General features: G+C 47.3%; 1 protein-coding gene across 2 annotated transcripts in view; it reads right to left on the bottom strand.

Moving 5' to 3' along the window:
- Positions 1 to 3,634: 3,634 nt before the first annotated feature.
- Positions 3,635 to 18,017, bottom strand: part of lrriq1 (leucine-rich repeats and IQ motif containing 1) — a 38,018-nt gene continuing 23,635 nt past the window's right edge. For both annotated transcript variants that reach the window (XM_076027234.1, XM_076027235.1), the window contains exons 22-25: positions 12,319 to 12,436; positions 10,966 to 11,026; positions 10,243 to 10,369; positions 3,635 to 5,203 (exon numbers count right to left, since the gene is read on the bottom strand). In XM_076027234.1, coding sequence (XP_075883349.1) covers positions 5,067 to 5,203; positions 10,243 to 10,369; positions 10,966 to 11,026; positions 12,319 to 12,436 — 443 coding nt within the window. In that variant the 3' untranslated portion in view covers positions 3,635 to 5,066. The remainder of the gene's footprint in view (positions 5,204 to 10,242; positions 10,370 to 10,965; positions 11,027 to 12,318; positions 12,437 to 18,017) is intronic.

The following is an 18,017-nucleotide window of genomic DNA, read 5'->3' on the forward strand; positions in this document are numbered from 1 at the left end:
AAAGATGGGAGGCTGAGGCAGCTACGAAACGCACCGAGGCCAGCGACGACTCGTCACGCAGTAGTAATTCGCCGGTGGAGAGTCTCGCAGCGTCTTTATAAGACGCCCACAAGGCACCGAGGTCGGCGCGCTCAGACCCTCCCCTCGCAACTCCTCCCACGTCCCGGGTCCCGGGTCCAAAGCCAGGAGAGACTCGACCCGCAGAGGAAACACTCACGACGGATTTTAATTCGAAACATGTTTGCAACGGCCGCGATGAGTCCGTCGTTTATCTCCGGATTAAATCAGAGCGGGATTAGATGTGACTGCCGGGATCCTGGAGGAGGCTGGCGGCTGCAGCTCAGTCGTGTCACTTTAATCCGGGGGAGTAAAATCACCGTCTCATTACAGTGAATAAATGGCCCAAAGCAGACCAGCGGATTCCTTTCTTTCTTTCTTTCTTTCTTTCTTTCTTTCTTTCTTTTTCTTTCTTTCTTTCTTTCTTTCTTTCTTTCTTTCTGTCTTCATTTTCTTCTTTTTCCTTTCACTTTTTACATAGTTAGACTTTTTTTTTTTTTTTTTTGCAAACCGATTCAGAAACAAATGGTGAAGCCCAAGTTTGTTGAACCTTTAAGATAATTCAGACCAAGGCTGTCTGGTGGTAAAAAAGTAAGAATGCGTTTTGTTTTTGCAAATTGGAAAATGGTGTATAAAAATCTGGCGTTGGCGTAAATTAAGTTCAAACGTTGTTTTGATTCCTTTGATTGGTCGTCTGAAGTTAGATAATTGTGGTCAATTATGCAAAATTCAGTTTTATTTTTTATGACCTGTGAATTTTGGATAACAATATGTATAAAGAAATAAAGTGATTTTTGGTGAGGGTACCTTTTAAAAAATTTAAATTGAGAGAAAAAAATTATAAAAATCAATTGAAGGCAAATACTTTTAGTTTGAAAAGAAAACTTGTAACGACCAATAATCAATACAGTCATTTCTGGGTTGCGCTGAAGACCTAGCTTCCAAATAATAATAATAATAATAATAATAATAATAATAATAATAATAATAATAATACAATTGTCATTCTAATATAAGTGCGATATTTGTCTTCTCAGGAATTTTACATGGAGTTAAATCTTTTGACTTTTTTTGCTAAATTACTGCTAAAACTATGACAATCTCCGGAGTGCCAAAAATTACATATACGCTGTAAAAATATGTGTATAACCTAAGAAATGCAATATTTTGACTATTTTGAAGAGTAGAAAGAGCGCCGGCAGACAGCAGACACGCGGCGCTGGACAAACAGAGGGAGCAGGAGAAGTTTCTCCGGTGTCTCCTCGCTGGAGGAGTTGTGTTACCACCCAGCGGCCTCCAGCCTCCACCTTCCACCTTCCACCAACCACCTGCCATGCGCGCCGGGGCCGGCGCGGCTTTGACTGGGGTCAGTGGCAGTTACCTTGAGCCGCGGGAGCAAAGATAGAAAATAAACAGGGTCGCTGTGCAGCGCCCTTCTAAGATCAGCTCGCACACTGAGGAGAAAATGTGAAAAGTTCACAGCGGCGGGATGGAAATTCCTGCCACGCTGGAGGCAGCGGTGGTCGTAGGGCTCGGCCACCTCCACCTCCTCCTCTTCCTCCACCCCCTCCTCCTCCTCAGGCCTGCAGCATGCACTCAGCTTCACCTTTCAGCAAAATGAAATGAAATGAAATAAACTCCGAGGAGCCGTCAGAGACGCAGGAGTGGCAGCACGTCACCTCCCTCGGCTCCTGGCCGAAGCGGCTTCACTCCTTCCAGTCCACTTCTCCAAAGCGGCTCTGCTCTCCGAACGGCACCCAAACACTGGAGTGATGCTCCGAGCAGCGGACTGTCGCAGCGGGCACAGCAACACAGCGGCGGCGCAGGGAAAGCCGCGCCTCGCTCCGCGGTTTCTCTTTTCATCTCCCACCTTTTGTTTGTTTGTTGTTGATTTCTCAGGCATTCGTGTTTCCCTGACAAGACTTCAGATCCGCGCCACAACGCTTCCGCCGCAGCGAAGCGATGCAGGTCGCAAACAAACGTTCGTCTCTTCATTCCGAGCTCGTTCTTATTTATTACAACTGCAGGGAGAAAAATCCCGTAGCCTTGCTGGAGTTCCAAGACATTTTGTACTTTTTTTTTTTTTTGTCTCTAAAATTATAAGACGAGATCAGAGTGGAATAATGATAAGGAATCTTCTGCTAATTTGTAGTATTTACTTATTATTTACATATTGAAAATCTTTATATTTACAGCAATTAAACAATTCAATGCGCATGTATTATTTCCCTCAGATTTAGAGAGCAGCCCTTCCGTGAACAAATTAATAATTATATAACGAGGATATTGTTTTTTTATATATATATATTTATCGTATAAAATATGATGACTATAAGAATGGCTACCGGGAAACGTCTCGTGTGTTCGTTCAGAAATACAGTTTCCACAGTTCAAATTGAAACATTTTAATAACAATGTCCTCCTCAATCATTTCTGAGAATAATGCAGATCTTTACCAAGAGCTAAATCATTTCTGCTCATGCGAGTTATATATATATTTAGGTATCTAAACATGTATTATTTTGTTTCTAATTGTATGACTATTTCAAACCTATTAAATTATCATAATCATTCAGCAAATGCACATTCATGCCAGCATTTTTCCCGTGCATGTTGTGGTGCAAAGAAAAAACGTTTTTGTTGCTTTTTAACAGTCCAGCTGTACGATTTATTATTTACTGTTTTTTTTGTAATTTATTGTACAGAATTTCACTGAAAAATAAAATATTTTATTTACATTTAAATATTTATTAACTTGATAATAATAATAATAATAATAATAATTGCACGGACACAAACACCACAATTACTGCAATAAGCATCTTGACATGTTGATGAACAAAGAAGCAGAATTTTGCAAATTCTTTATTTCAAGGCCCAAACTGTCTTGTTATAAAAACGTCTTTATTCCTCTGATGAATGAAGTGGATTTAATGAAACAGCACCAGCAGTTTCAGGAACCAAATATGAACTCCTTCTAAGCCTTTACAACTTTTGTTGAGAGACAGCGAAACGGGCCAAACCATCACCCAGCTGACTGGAGCCCAGCTAGCGCCGAGCCGCTCTGACCGGGACCTTCCTCACCCTGCCTGAACGTGCAGTGGAGCTCTGACTGCAGCAGGGCAGCAGCGCAATGCTGCACGTCTTGGTTTACATTAAATTTAGCCGTAATCCAAAAGGTAAACAGAGCCGACTTGGCCTGCTGGATGACGACTTTACAGCACAGCTTCAGGAGCCGTGAACGTCAGTCTGATCACGGGCGGGGAGCCAAACAAGGTGTCGAGGCAGAGAGCTGCAGCATCGTTAACCAGCTCGGCTTTAAAGAGGGTCGATGGACCTGGAGAGAGGAGGAGGAGGAGGAGGAGGAGAGTAAAAGTTTCGCTGTGGCTGCAGCAAGAAAACTGTCCCTTCCACTGGAAAAGGAAAAAAGGGTCAAAGGCAGGAGTGAATTTATGGGACTGTGAGGAGAGGCGGTCAATTTGTCTCCTTTCAGTTCCAGAATTCATCTCACTTGAGATTTTTTGCATCGTGTTTTCGAAAATCTTGCAAACCAGTTTTTTTTTTTTTTTTTTAAATCTGTGCTACAAACTACAGATTTGCGGGGGTTTGAAAGCAGAAGAACAGAACAGAAGAACAGGTTTACAACGAACACTCAAGAAAATAAATTCTTGGTACCAACAAAGGAGCAGCTTGTTTAATCCGATGCTCCCGGTCACAGAGTAGCGAGTGTTTGGGCTCTCAGTCAAGCCTGTTGCTGGGCCAGGCAGGAAAGGGCTGCGTGTGTGTGTGTGTGTGTGTGGCAAGGTTCTCCTCTCTCTGCGTGCAATAAAGGCCCGGCGTCCTGCAGAGAGCCCTCGCGCTGCTCTTAGGTTTCACAACAAACCCCCCCAGAGCGTCCTGGACCACCGCATCTCCACCATACGCCATCAATTCCAACCCACCACCTCCACCAGTTCCAGACCAGCTCCACCACCACTTCAGCCGCCCTCCTCCATTAGCCGGTGCACAGTCCAAACACCTCCTCCCCTGCGGACGGGTGCAGCCAGAGAGGGCAGGAGTTGCGCTGGGCTGACTGGAGGCGGCTCCGCGGCCGCCGCTTGTTTGTTTTGGGCCTTAATGAGGTCGTCACTCGCGGGCGAGGGAACCTCAGAAACGCTTCTGCAGCTCCGGCGACGCCTCGGCCGTCTGTTCCAAACTCAAATACACAGACGAGGCCGCGGTGATCAGGGGCGGGGAGAAAAATAACAAAGCTCTAATTCCAGCGACAATGTTTGTGGACGAGAGTCAAGACGGAGTTCCGTGAGCGGCAGCCGCGGAAAGAAATTTCAGATCTTTGGCATCCTGCTGAAACTGGCTTGGACCTTGCACACGTTTGGAAGAGAACGAGAACAAGGCCGAGGTCACAGAGGTCACAGAGGTCACAGAGGTCAGGGCCAACACCTGGCTGAGGCTTTGGTCCAGTCCCATTGGTTCCCATTTTTCCACCACGTGCGAACAGTCACTTTCATCTTCTGCATCCGGCTATGACGGCGTTGAGCTATTGGGCCCTTTGTGACATCATAGAAAGGCAGATTTTCTTTTCTCCCCACATACCGAGCAGAAAAGTGCATCCATCCACTTTCAGGAACAAGCAAAAAGAATTGGAGGATGGGAACGTCGCTGCGTTTCCTCGTGCACGCTGCAGCTCCGCCTCCTCGCAGCAGATATCAACGTGCAGGCCGGCGATGCTGCTCCGTGCTCCTCGGCGTCGGCGGGACCGATTGGAGATGTTTTGGGACTTGACTTGATTGGTGCGGGGCTGGGTTTCAGCTGAGCAGCTGCAGGGGAGACGTGTCGTCACTTCAAATCAAAGAGGCGTCTCGTCATGGAGGGAAGCGGCTGTGACACGGCGGCAGGTCACAGGGATTTTCTTTCAAGGCGGACGCGTCGCGGAGCAGCTCTACGGTGGGATCCAGAGGGAAGAAGCCGCGGCCGCCACCACCGCCACCACCACCGCCGCCGCCGCTCTCCTACTTGTGGACCTTTCCCCTCTTCTTGCCTCCTCCCCAGCCGCCGCTCCACAGCACCGGCTTGTCCCGGAAGGAGATGCGCTCGCTCCTGGAGGACGGGGAGGACGTGGTTTGCTTCGGAGACGGAAGGTTTTCTCCTGAGTGACAACGCAGAGGGGAAAAAAAACTGTTTGTGTAAAGCTGTTTAATGGAAAATCATTATTTTCAAACTGAGTTAGTTTTATTTCCTTTGAACAGTATTACGGTTTCAAAGATTGAAGCTCATACAGGTTATGAAAGATGTATAGCTCTATGGGTACACGGAACACACAGTTTAACACTTATTATTTGTGAACCAGACAATAAAAAAAATGCCATCCTGTTAACAATTAAAGACGTGGGTTTTTGTTTTTTAACCTAAAGGCTCTAAAGGTTTTAGTCTTTTGCTTTTTTTTTTTTTCTAAAAACCTGTACTGTTCTTTAAAGAACACTGAAACCTTATTAGTCACTCAATGGTTTTCTCCTTGTATGATAAATTAGAAGAACAATCATACAGGTGCAAGTGCTTTGTCAGCTCCATGGACGCAACACTTGGCACCTGTATACAAAATGCCCCCCCCAAAAAAAGTGGAAATGAGCTATGACTTAAAAAAAAACAAAAAAACCAACAGTCATAAACATGAACAGACACTGCGTGAGACTGGAGGGCAAATTGTAAATGGTTGAGAGCTGCAGGGTGACGTTTGTGAGTGTGTGAATGGTGGAATGATTCTTTGAATGACAACCTCTCCATCGTGGCTGCAGGAAAACAAATCTGAGCAAACAGGAGAGCTGCTGGGGGGCGGGGGGGCTTCAGGGGCCCCTGGAGAGAACAGGGGGGTGGGGGTCCTGCCACTTCACCTGGGGGGATCAGCGCAAAGCTTTTCAAACAGGCAGAACAAAGGCGGCCTGATGTCTTCCACGTGTAGCGGCCGGCCCTGCCGCCACCGCCGCCGTCACCCCACACAGGGAGCCAAGCAGCAGGAGAGGCTGCCGAGCCGAGCCGAGCCGAGCCATGCCAGGTCCCACTGCTGCTGCTGCTGCAGAGCCGTTTCTGCACTGCCATTACTGCACGCTGTAATCTAGACTATCCATCGTGAGCAAGCCAAGGTTTGGTTTCAAGTCACTCTCCTCGTCGCCTGAGTAAAAACGGCAATAGTAAAATAAAATAAAGCAGTTTTCAAGTGTTTATTTTCGCAGCCTGCAGGCCAGGTTCCAGTGACCGATCATCTGTCCCCAAAATGAAAACCAGCCAGCCACCACCAAGCACGTGACGCACAAGTCCGGCCGTGTCAGACGATCCGCCTGGCCACGCCCACCGCCAGCCAAACAAATTGTTTTCCAGCGTTTTTTTGCACCCATTAGAGCAGCACGGCGGAGAAAATCGGGAGGATGGTCGGGGAGTTTGGGGGGGGTGGAGTTGTGGGGAGGGGGTCCGCGGGCTTAAGTGGTTTCCTCTGCGCGAGCCTTGGAAATATTAGGAGAGCCAGCAGACGCGGCGAGTATCGCGTTGCATCAGAAGGCTGCGCGGCGCTCTGCGTCGTCGCTCCTGCGCTACAGAGCTTGAGGGAACCTTCCCCCGCATGGAAGTCTGGCTTTGATGTAGGATCGCCGCCTTTAGAACAAGAGAGGGTGTCAAACTGTTTGATCGATAAAGTTGGAATTCTCTCTCTGTCGACGTGGGCTGAACGCGGAAAGATTATTTTGGTCTCCGACGTCTCTTTCGTAGCCATTTTCAGATGCGGCTCCACCGTCCTGGACCCCAGTGGAGCCGCATCACGTGGTGCAGGTTGTCCACATATCAATATGAATGTCCTTAAAAATGGCATATTGAGTGTGAACGAGTGTTCGGCTACTGGAGGGATTGACAAGTTCCAGTTTGAAGACGCTTCTTCTGTCCATCGCTGAGAAAAATGCCAAAGGTCCTGTGTGTGGCTTCAATATGAGGCGTTTGATCCTCCCCTCACATGGTGGATCATGGAAGCCAACAACTTGTACATTCACTCCTCCACTCGTCCATATTCTAAGAACAGGATGGCCAAAACCTCCCTCAGGATCAGGGTTCAGTTTAGGCCTTATTTTGGATTACAGTCATTCTCAGCCAGCGCTCCTCTAGTGGCCAATCGTGTTTTCCTGCCTCCTTTCGTGGCCAATGCCTTTGCAAAATGTTCTAATCTCGGCATTAGGAAGTTTAAAGACTTTTATATTGCCATTACTTTTGCTTCCTTTCAACAACTTTTCGGACAAATTCTCAATTCCCAAAGTGGATTATTTTAGGTTCTTTGCCCGTAATACATTCCCCATGTTTCCCAGGGCACCTGATGTCCAGTGTTGTTGGGATTCCTCCATAAAGGTAGCCCAACTACTGATTACTGATTACTCCTTTAAAAAAAAGTAATCTAATTACTACTTTAACTGCATTGTTTCATAAGTAATCAATTACTAATTACTTTAAGAAAAAAAAAAAGATTACAGTTGAGAAGTCGACAGTTGTTTCCTGCACATAATGTACAACGAAGCACAATATTCTTTCATTTAGACGAGATGAACTGAAAATAATGTTTGTATTTCCAGTTGTCAAACACAATCGCTGGTTTTTCTTTTGCCGTGACCATGCTTGTTTTGGTGCGTCGTCGCATATCAATGACGTTGCATGATGGCTGCATCATCAATCTGCGACATCATTGCTTTCGGCTGTTTTTCTAAATTTCAGACATTTTGTGGATGGTAAGACATTTTTAGCTTGCAAAATATTCCAGAAAAGTAATCACTACTTGATAAAGTAATTATGATATAATTACCAGTTTTGCCACAGTAATCCTGTTACATTGCTCCGTAACTAAAAAAAAAAAGTAGTTTAATTACTTAATTACAGTAGTGGATTACTTAGTAATAGATTACTCGGCAACACTGCAAATGCCACAGTTTTAGATGGCTTCTTCACACCTATCTCAACTCTAAAAGGCTTCATTTCGCTTATATTATGAACCTTTTACATCTAGAATCACCAAACTCTATAAAGACCTGTTGGGAGGAGGATCTGGGGGTGGCAGTTTCAGAAGGGGTCTGGGAAGAGATCTTAACACGTGTACACCAATCTTCCATCTGTGCCCGACATAGTCTGATTCAATGTAATTGAATTTTTTACTTTATGCTATGCACTCTTCTGGAAAAACCCAATAAACAAAGTTTGAAAAAAGAAGGCGCCATAGAGTACTGCTTTCCAGAGCGTTACTCATCATTCCGGGTAGCCAGGAGTAGCATCTGTGGGTGATTTATTAGCCTAGAATTTCTACACATTCCACAAAACTTCATTTCTAGCCCTGTGTTTACAGCTTCCTGCTAAAGCCCTGGTTTTATCTTTCCTTAAAGGTCCCACCTTGTCCCAATTCATTAATATTTTTCATCCGACACCCAAGAAGGGAAGAAGACGCTTCGTAACGAGAACTACACTAGAACTCACCAGTGCTCTATATGAAACAGCTTATTAGCCCTGTGTTTACAGCCTTCTGCTAAAGCTGACCATTTGTCAAACCTTCCACAAGTTTAGAATGGGGGGACAAAAAGAAGGGGGGTCTCAGACCTTGCTGGCGATGAGGTCACTAACCTGTGAGAGGTATTACGGCACGTTATGACATCACAAAGGGCTGATTCCCAGAATGAATGATTTATTTTATCATACGTGTTCTGAAGAATGAGGCAAGCGGAGGAGATAAACTTGTTATTTAAAGCTTAGGCTAAGTTTGTTTTCTGGGAGTTCAGAGGGGCTGATTGCAGTTGGATGACTGCAGTTCACGTGAATTTCCTCCCTTGGATTCACCCAACTGGCCTGACAGTTGACAGTTTCTGAAGCCCTTTCCAAGTTCATGAGTGTTTTCAATCCCCCCGTCAAGAGATGATCTTTCTTTACACACACAGTCATATTTCAATTTGGCCCCGGACAGTTTCGCTAAGTGCTGTTTTCATCCGACGGGACAAAGACTCCTTCTTTCCTCCCGACGGTCACAGCCGCCAGTGGGTCGAGCACGGGGACGCCCCCGCTCCTGCTGCCCCCTCCTCCCTCACCTCCGCCTCCTCCTCCACCACCTCCTCTTGCTGCACCTCGTGAATATCATTTCGGAATCATCATCGGAATCCAATTTGTGTTCGTTAGCGGCGGACAGTGCCGTCCCTTCTCCGGGACTCCTGAGCCTGTTTAAAGTGGTCATCTGCTCTGTGGCACCTTTGTCACGCTGCCTCCTGAGTCCTGCCTCAGACAGGCCTGACACAGAGGCCACTCATTCTTCCTGCTGAAAGACTTTTTTTTTTTTTTCTTCCCCCCTCTTCCCTTCGTTTCCTGTCAGGGGCAGAAATTGACTGCGCTCTGTCCTCGGACCAACCTTTTGCCCCTCCCGACACCCCCAAACTCCCCCTGCTTTGGGATCATGTGACCTGAGAAACCTCTCTGCACATGCAGGTACGTACAAACATACACAAAATCTGTACTAGATACATACAAAATTAGAATATATACTGTATTTTTGTTCAGGTGCGAACACAACGGATGAAGTTGGGGCAGATATTTTGTTTTAGGATTTACACGTTGAAATGAATTTTCTGTTAATGTTTCAATGGAGATGCATTTACATTTGGCATTTAAGCTAACATTTATTTATATGAAGTAAATAATAATATACATGTATATGTATGTATGTATATATATATATGTATATGTACACACACATATGTATATATATATTTATATATATATACATATATATATACATACATATATATATATATGCAGGATTATTAACATTGTGATTAATGTCATCTTATCAATTCACTGAGCTTTTAACTGGTTTGCTTGAAATAGTGGAAATGTTTTATTCTAAGTTTTATTTTAATGTGTTGTTCTCTGTGAGGAAAACAACAGTTAACAAAAAAATAATAATTTTGTTCCTTTGAACTAAAAAAAAAAACAAGGCAAGAATACTTCAAGGGAATTAAAAAAAAATGCAAACACAGGTATATATGCTAATGGGAAGCATCGCTGAAAACATTCCCTGACGTAAACAATTAATTTCCCTTGTGCAGGGCGGTGGAACGTTAAGAAACCGCTCTCAAATCAGATTTGGGGGGGACCAGAGGAACGAACAAAACGCCTGTGAAGACTCACTCGTGCGAGCCGGCGAGTCTCTTTGAGGCCGAGCGTTTCTTTTTGTAGGCGGGACGGCTCCACCGCTGCCGCTGGCCCACGACGATCCGCCGGCCTGATTAGGGCGCTCTGCGTGGCCTCGGCCCGCCTGCACGCACAGGAACACACAGAAAGACACGGTGGTGAGGCCCGACGCGGCGGCTCTCACGCAAGCAGAGATTTGGAAAACATTCCGGGGCTCTGCAGCAGCAGCAGCAGCAGCAGCAGCAGCAGCAGCTCTGGACTCTGGACATGTGCAAGCGAAGGAGGGGGAGGAGGGGGAGGAGGAGGAGGGAGGATGGCGAGGCCTCCCGGTGCCAGCAGTCGTGACTCAAACTGCTCTGTAATGGCAGCGGGAGCCGCGGCCTCTGACTTCAAAGAGCTCCGGGGCGTCGCCGTCGATTAGGGCTCCCAGCAGGCTGCCGCCCAGTGACACGGCCAGTTCTGCAAGTCAAATGGAGGAACTGCAGCCGGCTGATGCGATTGAAAGTGTCACCGTGGAGCTGGAGCAGAAAGCCTCCAGCTCCCCCGAGGCCTCAGAAAAAACAGAAATCAGCCCTGGCTCCAGCGGGAAGGAGCCTCCAGCGCTGAATGGGACATGACTGGTGAATGTAAATACTGCCGACCTCAACGTACGAGCCGCTGCAGCCCCGGTCAGGGACTCGGAACTCCTGATTTGTAGCTCGCCGGCGCAGAAAGACTCACCACCAGCTGCACCGGGCCGCCGTTCAGGATCTGGGAGTCGATCTCGGGCAGGAACGGCGCGCTGAGGAGGGGGACACGGCAAAAACATCAGAGCCCGTGGGAGCGCTTAGAGTTCCAATCAAGCCAGCAGCTTCCTGTCTGCACCTCAGTCGCAGACCTAAACACACGCTATGTTCGATCAGCTCTGTCTGTGTGTGTGTGTGTGTGTGTGTGTGTGTGTGTGTGTGTGTGTGTGTGTGTGTGTGATGATGTGAGGTCACTCTCGTGTCTCAGCAGTTAGTTAGCACTTTACATGTGGCCACACCAGGAAAGAATAATATCTTATTAATCTAATTAATCTGACCCTGAATTGAAAGTTTTTTTTTTTAGTATATACACATTCATAAAATATACTAATATACACTAATATGGACACAAACATGCATACATACATACATATATATATACATATAATACATATTATATATATATATATATATATATATATATATATATATATATATATATATATATATATATATATATATATATATACACACATATATAATATACATATAATATATATATATATATATATATATACATATATATATATATATATGTCACCAGTCACTCAAAGAAACACGGAAATCTGGTAAGTCTTCAAAATAAAAGCAATTTTCGAAATAAAATACCATGATTGACAAATTCTGTACGTTGTATTTTTCAGTATCTAAAAGAGTGCGAGTGAGATGAAAACAAACAAACACATACACACACACGCGCGCGCGCACGCCTGCACACATGTGAAAAAGAGCAACAGAGTGGGCTGGTTATGGGGTCGGGGGTGGGGTTTTGAGTGTCTAAACACACAAACAAACAAAGGGGCAGAGAGGAGTTGTTATCAAGTCAAGATGGACGATGTGAAATTGATCTTGATGAAAAAAAACAGCTCTGAATAGAAGCAAACAACAGCTGAGCAGAAGCGCCTGTTGACTGTAATGGAGAAATGTGCGTCTGGTGTGAACAGGAGGGATGTGGCGTAGGTCCGGCGTGAACCCGGCTTTTCGTCCCTTTCGCTAACCCGTATTCGGCCCCTCTGAGCGATTTCTGGAAAGAAATACTTCCTATTATGGGGTTAAAACTGCCTTGATATGCAAAATAACAGAATTTTACACATGCAATTCAAAGCATGATTAATCGCAGTTGAATGTTGTATGAATATTCTGTGATTAATCGCAGTTAAAATAATTAATCTTTTGACAGCCCTAACATATACACATAGAGAGAGAGAAAGAGACAGAGTGTGTGTGTGTGTGTGTGTGTGTGTGTGTCTTAACAGTATATATTAAATGAGTCGGGCGGTAGACTTGCCTCTCTGAGTCGCTGTCGGTCTGAGCCGCCTGGCTGTGCAGCCACTGTCGAGTTCGCTCCTGCTTGGCTCGCTGCTCCGTCCCCTCCGCCTGCTGCAGGCCCAGCGCGGCCTCGCCCACTGCTCTCCGCACGGGACCACAAACACACAAACAAAAAAACATTAAGTTGTTGAAGCCGTTGTCGCCTTCTAGCACCCCCACCACCGCCACCCCACACTCCCGTCTCCTCCTGAGTGGCAGCAGTGATCAACGCTGCTGCTGCTGCTGCTGCTGCTGCTGCTGCCGTGTGAACAAGGTGCAAATAAACAGCCTGGGGCTCCGATCTGATCCGAGGCCTGTTCTGCCCTGATGTTCAGCAGCTCCCGGAGCTCAGCGGTCAAATCGCTCAGTGTTTATGTTCGAGGCTTAAGGTGGCGTATTTGTTTGGATGAGTCAGAGGAATCACCGCTGCAAGCTGTTGAAAGCTGCCGTTTCGCACTGATTGTTGTGGCCTGTGGATCTTTATTTTTCTCTTTCTCCTGCAAGAGGAGGCTGCAGATTTAGAGGGCGATGCTAAAAAAACAAAAAAAAAAAAAAACACAATAAGGTCATAATTCAAGGTAAACATTTACGCTCCGCTGACAGTAATGCAGCAGACGGGTGTAAACTGATAATGAGTCCTGACAGGCCGCCGCTGGAACTAATGACGCGTCCGTCCAGGGCTTTTTCGTTTGCATCGGCCCGGCCGCGCTGTAAAGGAGAACCGGAGGGGGAAAACCAACAGCCATCACAGCTTTCATGCTTTAATTGAGAGGAGCCACTAAAAGTGTCGAGTGATGGATGATTCCCCTCGGGGCGGGCGCCGTGCACGCGCCAAGAGGGGGCGAGAGCGCACGCAGTCCAACACGACCCCCACGAGCCCCCGCGTCTTTGTTTGAGCCACGTTCAGATCCTCGGACTCGCAAGGAACCAGAAAACTCCCCAAATTTTACGTAAAAACAAAAACAAAAAACAAAAATCAGTGCGTTGATGAAACACAACTGAAATGACTGAGCTTCTGCTCAGTTGTGTCAACCTACAACCAATTTGCAACAAATTCCACACATCAAAGCGGTGAATTTTGATGGGAACTGCACTCACGGTCACAGACGAGCTGCCTCCGCTTGAGCGTTCTGTGATTTGCGTGACAAAAAAAACATGTATCCAAGATTCTCAGCTCAAAAAAAACAACTGATTCAAGCGTGAGAATCCCATGGCGGCAATTTTGTTCAATTCAAGGTCAATTTATTTGCAAAGAACTGATCTGAGTGTCTTTTTTTTTTTTGCACAAAAGCGAAGCTACCAAGAGCAGTGATGGATTTTCCTAATTCCTGGCAGAAGCAAACACTGACTGAATTCTTGACTGAACCCTTACGAAAACACATTTTAAAAATATTTACAGCTTTGCAAACACTTTATGGCTTTCGCAACGACCGTTTGACACTTTTTATGCGTGTCATTTGTTTTTAACAGCCTGTAAAATTCTGACACGATATCAACGCGGAGAGGATTTGTGGTGGACGTTGCCTGCAGTAACATGGAGTAAACCTCCATCAACTCATGCACGATGCTGCTCCTGTAAGTCTGAGGGAGACCCCACCCCCGCATCACCCCCTGAACTCCCCCGCAGGACTCCCCCAGGAGGTCAGGAGGGGGGCCTGCAGGAGTCACGCCTGTTACCAGAGCCTCTTAAGCACATTAAGGGCTCTCGCCTCGACCGAGAGGAGAAACAAGAGTTCAGGACTAATATCAGAGAGTTTGTAGGGTGGTTGGGGGCGGGGCTCGAGCCAGCTGCAAGTTGGGGAGTTGGGGAGTCTGATCAGGGGTCGAAGGCGCAGCGGACCAACGACGACGCCGCCGCCTCACTTCACAATACGACCCGCAGGAACAGGAAGGGGCGGGACCGAGGAGGTCATAGAGCACGTTTAATGGTGGCGATAACTCTGAGGCGCAGAGCGAAACTGCAGCCACGGCCGCCGACGGTAAATCAGCCGGCGCGGTTCGACCCTCCAATCGGCTCCTCGGACATTTTTACAGCAGGCGGAAAAGTGGAAGCAGGAAACAAAGTCGCGGCGCGACCTCTGATAGCATCCCGCAGCGTGTAGACGCTTCAGGAAGGTTTATGATGCTGAGGAATCCACTGCAACAGATTTCAACTCTGAAATCAGACTAAACCATCTTGCCAGCCTCCAATAGACAACAGCCAATCAGCTTTCTGTATGGGATGAAGAGACGGCAAGTAGAGCAAATGGAGGAGAAAGTGATGGCACGAAAAAAACCAAACAACACCAGGATGAAAAGACAGAAAGAAGAAAAAGCAGGAATATCAAATTTTCCCACCACCGCTGAAGGGTTTTATTGCTTCAATTTCATCCACTTTAGATTTGACCAGAATGCCACGCAGCCAACCACAGAGTGGGGGCACCCAAATAATGTTGCGCGGTAACAAATCTGATTGGTCCACTTCAGTGAGGGCGAGACGTCAAACCCTTTACCAAAATGGATCCGTGCGATTAGAGCAAAGGATTCACCGAATCTGGGAATAAAGTTTTCCAATTCAATAAACCAAAACCACACAAAGATCTTGTGGGCGCTTCAGTGCATCTGCTATTTTTCTCTACTAGACTTTTTTTTTTCTCGAAAATGTCAAATCAATCAACACAAAAACACAAACATGACCTGAAAACTGATGCAGCAGTCACACAGCATTCTTTTTTCTTTTTTTTTTAACCCTCACTGCTGTCCAACTTCATGGAATTCACGGAAAAGCTGCATGGCGCTCAGAAATAAATCTGCCGGAGACTCTTTCCGCACGACTTCAAGGCAGCTGCGCCGAGTCTCGCCTTCTTTGGTGTTGCTAATTTCTTTCTTTTTTTTGAGGGCTTTTCAAGGGATTTGCACTTTGCGCCGAACAACAACAACGGCGACGTTTTCCAGCAGCAGCTCGTTAGCTCGCTCGCTGCCGACCGGCCGTGTTTTCCCACTCTGGAGGTTAACAGGAAGCGGACGGGGCTTCCACCGGCGTCCGGGAGAGGAGCTGGAGGGCAGCGAGGTAAGCGAACGCACATGAACGGGAGGTAAAACCTGAGTCGGTTTGAACGACAGAGGGTAAACAGGACGGTCGGGTTTCAGGCGGACTTTGTGGACGAGCCGAAGTGTGAAATCGAGTTAAGTGCTCTGTAGGTGAAGCGGAGGGGGAGGGGGTTGAAAACACACAGCCACGCGTGTCACCCCCCTCTTACATGAGGACGGATGTTTGGTGGGCGCCGATCCCGCTCTGGATGGACGGGTGTTGGGGGGTTGAAAGAGTTTTCGGAAAGCGAGAGGAAAAACAAGAAGAAACGCTCCGAGGGTTCAACATCTGCAGCGCACAAGACACTTGACAACAACAACAGGCCGAAACGCACACACGCACACACACCCGACCCAGATGATGCCGAGTGTGTTTGGGTGTCTGTCGCCGTCTGGAGGAATATCTCCGGGGCTCTCCGTCCGTCCGTCCGTCCGTCCGTCCGTCCGTCCGTCCGTCCGTCCGTCCTCTCTCCCTCTCCTATCTCTCTCCTCTCCCCGGGCATGTAAGCCGATACCCATTTCAAGTGGGTTACTCATGTCCAGCACATCCACGCACAGAGTCGGGATAAAATAAACACGCCGCGTCGGATATCTTGGAAAGAATCTGTCATGGGTTTGGGGGCCTAATCACCTCCAGAAGGAGCTCCAGTCAAAAGGCTGAAACGTTAGCCGCTGCCGGGGAGCGCCGGCTGGGCCGGGCCGGGCCGCCCGGGCCCCGGGCACTGGCGCTGGATCCGGAGGAGGGGGCCGCCATTGCACAGGTCAGGGCCGGGCGAGCGGGACGGGCATGGGGGCGGGGGGGTTTGGGGGCGTCCACCCCCTCGGCTGGAGGCTTTTCACTTTTTACGGCCGCCAAGTGGAGAGAAGTGGAGCTGTTGGGTCTCATTCATTCTGTCTTCCGTGCAACTCGACCTCCTAATGCAACAGCAACTCCAGCCAATAAAGGAGTTTGTTTTTTATTCTAGCCACACAGCGAGGACATCATACGACATTTTATCAACTTTGCTTTTCAGCATGACGTTCCGAAGTAGCTCAACTTCACCGTCAGCCCTCGGCGCTGTCGCTCCGTTGGACCAGTTCCGTTAACTTCTGCTCTGTCTCACGGCTGACTAGGATTGGTTTACATCAGTCACAGTGAAATTACTTCAACCAGAAACCCGGTAAAATGCATCTTCAAAAAACAAAACAAAAAAGAAAACACCCACATGCAAACAGACCAGGCCGGCGATCGCAGCACCACCAGGCTTGTCCTTGCACCGTTGCCTTGCTGCTGCAGCAGCCAGCAGGAGTTCCAACCTCCAGGCTTGGAGCTGGTTTTGGTTACGCGCTTTCACGGGATCCTTCTCAGTGGGAATCGAAAAACTGACGGCGCAGCCCGCCGAGAGAAAGGGAACGAGGCCACGCTCCGAGCTGTGACCCCGCCGGGTTCGCCGGCCGCTCCGCAGCGCCGCTCTCAGTGTGATGAATGAACAAAAGACCAAGGCAGAGTGCCGAGATAAGGACGGTAGAAAAAACACAGGGGGAGAAATATTATTGCAATATAATGGCTCATTTAGGAAAGACTCTGGACTGCCTGTTGGCTCAGCGCTTATCCACGACCCTCCACAGCAGTTCTGGAGTCGTGACGCCTTTCAGAAAGAAAAAAACAACAACAAAAAAAGAGAGAGAAAAGAACACATATTTCTGCCTTTAAACAAAACCCAGTCTTGGGATTTTGCAAATGCATTTCTACGGCTTGCAGCTGGATGGTGAAACGTTCCATCCTGAATTCTGGCACATCCATGTTGCCGACCTCCCACTGACAGTGTTTTCAACTGGAGTCAGTGAGGCTCCCTTTGTTTTGGAAGCCATCGCTTCAAACTGCTCTGAAAGCAACAGAAGCAGAAGACAAAGAAAAACAGGAAGCCATTACGAGCCGAGCTGCAGCTAAGGACATTAGCAAAGATGCTAAACTTTTCATCTCATTTCTCCAGTTAAAGAAGATCAGCACTAAAGAAAAGATGTTGTGTCTTCAGTCTTGACTGGATGAGGCAACAGTGGGTTGCAGCTCCAGAGTCGCCGCTCGCGCTGTCAGGAATTTCCAACCTTTTTCTGGTTTGTTTATTTGTTTAAATGGCCTGTGGCTGCGTTTGCCAGATATGTTAAAAAGTTCCATATAGTTTCCTTAAAAACCATCTGGTCAGAGTTGCAGCCGGTGCGCCAGCCAGTTGGCTGAGTCGCAAAACAAAAACAACTTTTGACAACGACGCTGTCCGTCATCTCGCAGCAGCTGAGAGAGATTTGAGAGGAATTCCTCTATATCGTGGCCGCTGCTCTGCGCAGGATCATTTTCCCGATGAATAAGGAGGGAACTCCTTCGCAACCGCCTGCAAACAAATTACAAAGGCGCTCCGTCCACCCAAGAGGAGATAACCGGGCTGCAAACACACCCCAGAGTGATGCAAAACAAATTTGTTCCATTTGTTTGTCTTTTTTTCCCCTGCACAAAAAATATGCATTTAAAAAAAATAATAATAATCTAATTTTCAATGCTGACGGCAACTTTGGACTTGGACCCGAGCGAGCGACGCTGCAACCCGCCGCCGCTCAGACTGCCGGGTCGTCGTCACC

The sequence above is a fragment of the Nelusetta ayraudi genome, unplaced genomic scaffold (genome assembly GCF_046127955.1).
Source record: "Nelusetta ayraudi isolate G7.1 ecotype Tasmania unplaced genomic scaffold, CSIRO-AGI_Nayr_v1 ptg000020l, whole genome shotgun sequence".
Lineage (NCBI taxonomy): Eukaryota > Metazoa > Chordata > Actinopteri > Tetraodontiformes > Monacanthidae > Nelusetta > Nelusetta ayraudi.